This window comes from Drosophila obscura, unplaced genomic scaffold (assembly GCF_018151105.1).
Source record: "Drosophila obscura isolate BZ-5 IFL unplaced genomic scaffold, ASM1815110v1 contig_139, whole genome shotgun sequence".
NCBI classification, from domain to species: domain Eukaryota; kingdom Metazoa; phylum Arthropoda; class Insecta; order Diptera; family Drosophilidae; genus Drosophila; species Drosophila obscura.
In genome coordinates, this window is record NW_024542723.1 from 1513992 (window position 1) to 1522608 (window position 8617).

The following is an 8617-nucleotide window of genomic DNA, read 5'->3' on the forward strand; positions in this document are numbered from 1 at the left end:
TTGATGGGGTCGGAAACGTTTCCTTCTCTGCGTTGCACACATCCACTTTTACCACAAATACAATATACCCCTTAACTCTTTTTTGAGTACGGGTATAAAAAGTTCTGCTAAAGAAAAAATTTATTTTACAAAATATCAGAAAACGTTTGTTTGGCCCGAAGCGGAAAAAAAATGTCCGTTTTTTCGAGTAGTGTTTTTATTTATTTTTTTCATTTTTTCTTTCATTTTTTTTTATTATTGATAATTATTAAAAATAGTTTTTTAAAAAAATTTGAGCTATTGATCTTTTTCAATAGCGTAGATTTAGATTGAAATGAAAACAAAGTTTGTTCGATTAGATTATGTATGTGTTGAGAGTAGCAGCAGCGAGTTGGCAGGGGGCTGTTGTTAACAGCCGGAGCGCGCTCTCTCTTGCCTGGCGCTAGCGAGTTGGCGGGCAGCCAGCTCACTAAGCGGGAGTTTAGTATTCTACCCACCCCCGTACATTCCGGTACGCGTCGATACATAGAATCGTTTTATATTCACACCCACATACATACACACATATAATCAAACAACCGCGCCGTTTCGAGTGCCCAATAAACCGATTTGTTAACCATCATACTGTGCCTATTCATTGCGGGACACTTTGGATCTTCTGAGGGCTTATCTGCAGCACTAGGAAGCGCCCTACTACAAACATTGGTCCTTCGAGCCGGATTCTTGCTGAATCGAGATTGTCCCAGCAAGCATCGGTGGTTTCCAGAGAGAACTGCAGATAAGTACGCTCATATTGTGCCGCCAATCGATTCCTTCCGCGATTGGCGTTCCGCACTATTCACGTCCGAGTGTCCACTTATCCATATGTACATATATTCTTATGTACATATTGTCCGATCTCACTAACACTTTCCGTTAGCTATTAGCAATTATCCGCTACACAGCCACAATACCGGCGTCCGACACGTATGTATATATGCATGTGCATATGTTGTGCCTGAGTCGCACACACATACCCCGCCCCCAATAAAACACTCATCCGAAGTAATTTATTGGCGTTGTTTATTGTATTTATTGTTTATTGTGTATATCGAATTGTATATTCTTACAATCTTATTTTCACTCAATACTTCTCATAAATAATAAACCTCATTAATCCCGGTGGGAAAATACCTAAAAAATACCGATTACTCCACATCTACATACCACACTTAGTATATGTAGGCACGAACGCGTTCGTCCGATACGCGGTACCAGCACTCCGCTGCTTATGCAAATTTCGCAATTACCAAGAATTTAAGCATTCCAGGCGCCCATAAAGTGACCCACAGCCCGAGCAATTTCCCCCACATCCGGGATAAATTCATCCAACAAGAGGCACAGCTCATTTCCGCAGTCTTTTTTGCATTTTTCCGCGCCAAATTCCAAATTGCCAAAAAAACTAGAGGTGACAAACCAAAAAAAAAACCTAGTGGTGGCAAAAATAAAAATATCGCTCACGGGCCTCGTATCCATCGAGTAGTTAATATTTTTTCGCAAATCACCTTGTCCATCGCCCACTACGACTAAATCCATTCCAGTACCGATATTTAAACATATCGTAGTCTAGTGCGGATCCCGATTGTGATTCTTTTGTGCGCCAAAACCGCGGGGAACAAGAAAAAGATCCTTTTTTTCTTGCGTCATATCATCCGATAGTTTTCCCGAACACTTCCGTTTTCGCTCTAAGATCGTCTTACACATCACCCACTACGACGAAATAAAATCCAATACCGATATATCAAATATCGTAGTCTAGTGCTGATTCCGTTTTCGACTTTTTCGTGCATTAAAACCACTGCCAATAAGAAAATATCAATTTTCTTGAGGAATATCGTCCGATAGTCGTGCTCGACAGGAAAACAATTCCTTGTTGTTCTGCCTCTGGTGTGGTGTCCATTTCCGCTTTATCCGCACAGTCCTCATTTGGCGTTCATTTGTGCTTCCGCGTGCGGTCCTTCTTAGTATGCCAACAGGTGTGGAAGACAACAAGAAGTTTTTGGCGGTGCCTACGCCTGGTAGATCAAGGCCATCTAGCTCATCCGTGCCATCAACGCCGACCTCGGGGACTCAAAGGGCAAGGTCCTTAGGTACTCCAAGGGCTTCCACGAGTGCCACGGCGGCGACGACCAAATCGGTGCTGTTTCCTTCGCCGATCACGACTAAGGTGCTTTCGCCTCCATACCCGCAACTAGTCGATCCTCGCTCCACACTTCCAATGGCACAGCCGATTGTCACCTCCGCACGGGCCAAGTTTGTGGCAGCCATCGATAGGGCCAAGGTGGATGCTGAATTTGAGGCATGTTCGCTGGCAATGCTGTGCGAGGCCCCTGAAGACCAAGAGGAAATTCAGAAAATGTATGGCGAGTGCTATGAGGGCTATGAGCGGTGCGTGGCGGACCTCATAGCCCAAATAGACCGCCCAGACCTCCGACCTCCCGGGCCGCAGACCTCCCAGGGCGGTTGTCGGCTGCCCCCCTGTGACATTGAAGTTTTCGCAGGGGATTACGTTCGCTGGCCGACGTTCCGCGACCTATTCACAGCGATTTATATAAACAATCCGAGGCTGTCCCCGGTGGAAAAGCTGTACCACCTCACTACTAAAACCCGTGGCGATCCGAAAGCCATAGTAGAAAAGTCCCCACTTACCAATGACGGTTTCGAAGCAGCATGGTCAGCCCTACGTAGTCGATATGAAAATAATCGACTCCTGGTGACCAACCAGATAAATATCCTGCTATTGCTGCCTCGCGTGGGTTCCGAGACTAGTCGTGCCTTGAAAGAGCTTCAGAGCACCATTCAAGGTGTTCTAACTGCTCTGGCCCACTCCAAGGTCTGCACAGACAATTGGGATAGTATTCTGGTGACCATCTGTGCATCCAAGCTGCCAAAACTGACCCGGGCTCTGTGGGAAGCGTCAGTGACTGACAAGAAGGAAATGCCTCCATGGACGGAAATCGACTCCTTCCTGACACAGCGGTACCTGACGCTAGAGGCCATGGAGAGCGACCCTTCCCAGGCTAGAAGCGATCCGCATCAGCAACCGTCCAAAGGCAGTCAAAATCCGCAATCCTCCGGAAGCCACGCCAACCCATTCCGGTCTCAAGGCAGTCCTCCTCCGAGGAACTTTCACTCCTTCAAGACCCACATTAATCCGAAGCAGTGCGATCTCTGCTCCAAAGAGAATCATCCGGTCCGGCTCTGCCCGCACTTCCTCCAAATGGACGTTGAAGCACGTTCAAGCTGCATCAAGACGAAGCAGTTGTGCTTAAACTGTTTTGCCCGAGGTCACCAGCTCCGAGAGTGCACCAGCGCCCACAATTGTTTCACGTGTGGAGCCCGTCACCATACACTGCTGCATCGCGGTACTCCTGCCTCCAGTGAGTCGTCCACATCCGCGCAAATTTCCAATTCGTCCGACGCTCAGCCCACCGTGCAAAATTATTTCACCTCGGGCACCAGGCCCGTTCTTCTAGGCACGGCAATAATTAACATTTGCCACCTGGGGACAAATTTCCGCGCCCGCGCTCTAATCGACTCGGGCTCCGAGGCTACGTTCATTACGGAACGGCTTTTTAACATCATCAAACTACCATTCCGCCTTATTCAGGCACAAGTCTCAGGCCTGAGTCAGTCGGTAGCAGCTCAGTCCAAGAAGCTCTGCCACTTTTCCATTCGTTCCCCGACTAAGCCGGGCTTGCAGTTGAAAGCCGCGGCTTACGTATTGCCGGAACTAGCAGGCAATCTCCCTTCATATCCAATTCCGCTAAGTGCGTTGCGAGATTTGCCGAACCTGCCATTAGCTGATCCCACCTTCTATGAGAGCTCGCAGATAGATGTCCTGATCGGAGCCGATATCCTTCCCTCCATCCTTCTGAGCGGTTCACAGACCGACATTTGTGGCTCTCTCCTTGGGCAGGAAACGATTTTCGGGTGGTTGCTTACTGGTCCGGTGCCCAGTGCCCCCCGAACCGAATCGCATCTTTCTCCACACAAGTGTCCAACGTCCTCGATGCTCCATTAGACAAGCTCCTCACAAAGTTTTGGGAGGTGGAGGATCTACCAACCAAGTTAGTAGGAGAGTCCGATTCCTATTGCGAAAGCAACTTCCTACAAACCACCACGAGGGCAACAAGCGGAAAATACATGGTAACCCTACCATTCCGCGACCCGGGTCATCTCGGGTCTGGCCTAGGGTATTCAAGGTCCATCGCACTAGCCCAGTTCTTAAGGAACGAGAATCGGCTGAAGAGAGATTCGCCGTTGCATGAACAGTACGTTTCCGTAATCCACGAATACTCAGATCTGGGCCACATGACAGAGGTCCCTCCGAGCCACGACTCCAACAACTACTATCTCCCTCACCACGCAGTAATCAAACCCGATAGCACTACAACGAAGCTTCCTGTGGTGTTTAACGCATCCAGCCCATCCGCGAACGGAACGAGCTTGAATGACCTCCTTCACGCGGGACCGGTCCTACAATCCGATTTGACCCTTCAGATTCTGAAATGGCGCTACTTCCGATATGCGTTCAACGCCGACATCACCAAAATGTACCGTCAGATTTGGGTGGATCCAGAACACACTCGTTTCCAGAGAATCTTGTTTCGAAACGCAGAGGGGGAAATTCGTGATTACGAATTGAAAACCGTCACCTTTGGCGTCAACTGCGCCCCCTTTCTCGCCATTCGAGTCCTTCAACAGCTTTCCAACGACGTCCAATCGCAATTCCCCAGGGCTAGTCATATCATTCGGCACTTTATGTACGTCGACGATGTCCTCGCCGGCGATGACTCCACACAGGAGGCTCAGCTAGCCATCCGCGAATTACAGGCCGCCCTCAGTTCGGCAGGTTTTCCGCTACGAAAGTGGACAGCCAACCACAAGGACGTATTGGCCGAGATTCCGAGTGACCACCTCCTCCACACTGATTTCCTGGAGATTGACGCACAGAGCACGGCAAAGACCCTCGGCATTCGCTGGAAAGCGACCTCCGACGAGTTCTTCTTTGTTCCTCCGGTGCTCTCGCTTGAGTCATCCTACACCAAGCGAGAAGTCCTCTCGCAGATAGCGAAACTGTTTGATCCTGCAGGGTGGCTGGCACCGTTCATCGTCCGCTCCAAGATCTTCATGCAGGAAATTTGGTTGCAGGAACTGGAGTGGGACGAGAACCTTCCGAACGAACTGTGTCAATACTGGCAAGCCTTCCTGCGTAGCTACTCCTGTCTCACCAAGATCCGTATCCCAAGGTGGATTGGTTCCCAGCCATCCGTTAAGGTGGAGCACCATGGGTTCTGTGATGCCTCAGAAAAGGCTTACGGCGCCGCGATTTATGTTCGCGTTGAGATGGGCCAGCGTATCGACGTGCATCTACTGGCAGCGAAGACACGAGTTGCGCCCGTAAAAACCGTATCGCTTCCCCGGTTAGAGCTGTGCGGGGCCGTGCTTCTAGCCGAAATGGCGACGGCTATCCTGCCAAGTATGCCGACGACAGGGTCTACCTGTTACTACTGGACAGATTCCACAATCGTTCTCGCCTGGTTGAACAAGCCTGCATGCCATTGGACCACCTTCGTGGCCAATCGAGTGACGAAAATCGCTCAAACCACCGAGACCCAAAAGTGGTCTCATGTGCGCTCCGAGCACAACCCGGCGGATTTAGCCAGTCGGGGGGTTCCTCTACAGGATCTGGTTGACAACCATCTCTGGTGGCATGGGCCCTCGTGGTTACAGCAACCACGCTCTCAATGGCCGCTCCAAGATCAGGAAACCCCCGTCATAGACCTCGAGCAGCGGGCTGTGAAAGTCCATTTCACAACCAGCCCACCCGAAGACTTCCTCGAGCGATTCTCCACGCTTGAAAAAGCTCTACGAGTCCGCGCGTACGTCCTGCGTTTCCTACAGCGCTGCCGAAAACTACCGTACGCACAGGAGATCCATCCTACAAGCGGAGAAATTAACGAGGCTGAACGCACTCTTATCCTAGAAACTCAGCGCCGAGAATATTCTCAAGAGTATCACTCCTTACGTGAGAAGCGTCCAGTGCCTCGATCAAGTTCTATCCTGAATTTGAATCCGTTTATGGATCAACATGGGGTCATACGCTCCTGCGGCCGTGTATCTACGGCGCAAGGGCTGAAGTATGACGAGCGACATCCCATAATTCTTCCGTATAACTGTCGTTTGTCGCGACTCCTCACGCAGTTCACACACCGGATCACTCTTCACGGGGGCAGCCAATTGATGGTGCGACTTATCCGATCCAAGTATTGGATTCCACGGATTCAGAAGCTGATGAAGGGTGTCGTGAACTCTTGCAAAGTGTGCCTTATCCACAAAAGGAAGTTGCAAACTCAACTGATGGGGGATCTCCCCAGGGAGCGAACTTCATTCTCCCGACCTTTCACGCACACCGGAATTGACTACGCCGGTCCCTTCGAAATCCGCAACTACACAGGGCGGGCGTGCCTTATTACCAAGGGGTATGTGTGCGTGTTCGTGTGTTTCTCCACGAAGGCTATTCATTTGGAGCCTACGTCCGACCTCACCACCGAGAAATTTCTCGCTGCCTTCGCGCGGTTCGTCGCGAGACGAGGCTGTCCACAGAGTATCCACTCCGATAACGGCAAGACCTTTGTGGGCGCAGCCACAGTACTGGCCCGTGATTTCCTAGAAGCATTTAAGGACTCTGTGATTGATGCGTATAGTCACCAAAGGGTCTCGTGGAAATTCATCCCACCAGGGGCCCCACATATGGGGGGACTTTGGGAAGCCGGAGTGAAGAGCTTCAAAACCCTGTTCTATAAGGCCACGTCCACTCGTAGATACACCTTCGAGGAGCTCTCCATGCTTCTCTCGAAAATAGAGGCGTGCCTTAATTCCAGACCGCTCTCGCCTATGTCCGAAGATCCGACGGAGTTACTGGCCCTAACTCCCGGGCATTTCCTTACGGGGGGACCCTTAATGGCGACGGCGGAGCCAGAAGTTAAGGGTGACCTCACCTCGATCATAAATCGATGGCAACATCTGAAGGCACTCAACCAACAGTTCTGTCGTAGGTGGAAAGAGGAATACCTCAAGGAACTCCACAAGCGGACCAAATGGCAAACGCCCACGCCCAATCTGCAGATTGGTGATATGGTCGTCGTCAAGGAAGACAACTTGCCGTCTAATGAATGGCGTCTCGGACGAATCCATTCCGTGTACCCCGGCGCCGACGATCGGGTCCGTGTCACTGCACGGGGGGTCCTCAAAAGGCCCGTCGCAAAGGTCGTTCTTCTGTCCGTAGAACCTCCTCGCTCCATCCAACCTTAACGAAGAGCGTGCGCGTCCCCCGCTTCCTATCCCGTTACTAACCCGTCTCCTATTCTTTGTCTTCTTCTTTCGCCATAGTTTCCGTATTTAGAGATGGCTCCACGGTCTCGTAACACCCGCACTTCGGAGAGTAGACGTTCTCGAGGTAGTAACTCCTACCGTTGCCGAGTCTGCTCCGGAAGCCATCCGCTCCGTGCCTGCCGACGCTTTCTTCGCCTGGACGCCGAGAAGAGACTCCGAGCCGTCTTGATTAACAAGTACTGCGCTAATTGCCTGGCTCATCGGCACTCCGGCAGAGACTGCCGCAGTACCAAGGGCTGCAAAGTGTGCGGTGGGAACCACCACACGCTACTCCACAACCGTGCGTCCCAGCGTTCAGGCCGCGCTTCCGGACCAGCCCCTCCGGCGGCTCCAGCCTCTAGCGTTGAACGACGCCGTCGTCTCCCCGAAAGCCGCCCCGTCGTGGAAGATCCGGCACCATCCGTGGCTACGCTCCTCCAGAACCGGAGCATCAACGTTCTCCCGACGGCCCTGGTGGTCTTAGATACGGGTTCCAGAACTTTTGAGACAGTGGCTCTTATAGACCCCTGTACCCCAGTGAGCAGCATCGACGAGTCATTGGCCATCGCCTTCAAACTGCCCTCCACGCGGGTTGGCACCGAAAAGGTGTGCACTGCGACTGTCCGCGCCAAGAATGGAAACTTCCAAGTGGACGCAGTGCTGAAGGTCGAGCCCCGCCTGCGCGTCCGCACGCCACTACGCCCCGTGACCGAGGCGGTGCGAACCCGTTTCGACGACATTCGCCTCGCCAACGAGCGCTTCCATCGCCCATCCACTGTCTCCCTCGTGCTCGGCGCCGACGTTTACCAGAAGGTGATCCAACCCGGGTTCCTCGCCCTAGGAGAAGGTCTTCCCGTGGCCCAAAGCACCGTATTCGGATGGATTGTTTCTGGGGCGTGCACTCAGCCATAGAGGTTCTCCATTGCAGTCCTGCAAGGGGGGGGAGGATGTTGAGAGTAGCAGCAGCGAGTTGGCAGGGGGCTGTTGTTAACAGCCGGAGCGCGCTCTCTCTTGCCTGGCGCTAGCGAGTTGGCGGGCAGCCAGCTCACTAAGCGGGAGTTTAGTATTCTACCCACCCCCGTACATTCCGGTACGCGTCGATACATAGAATCGTTTTATATTCACCCACATACATACACACATATAATCAAACAACCGCGCCGTTTCGAGTGCACAATAAACCGATTTGTTAACCATCATACTGTGCCTATTCATTGCGGGT

General features: G+C 51.7%; 1 protein-coding gene and 1 pseudogene across 1 annotated transcript; both read left to right on the forward strand.

The window, feature by feature from the left end:
- Positions 1-564: 564 nt before the first annotated feature.
- LOC121405430 lies at positions 565-8484 on the forward strand. Its single transcript, XM_041596098.1, has 2 exons — positions 565-761; positions 7414-8484. Exon 2 carries the CDS (start codon positions 7429-7431, stop codon positions 8305-8307), a length of 879 nt encoding a protein of 292 aa, XP_041452032.1. The 5' UTR covers positions 565-761; positions 7414-7428; the 3' UTR covers positions 8308-8484.
- On the forward strand, positions 1985-7335 carry LOC121405339 (annotated as a pseudogene).
- Positions 8485-8617: the final 133 nt, after the last annotated feature.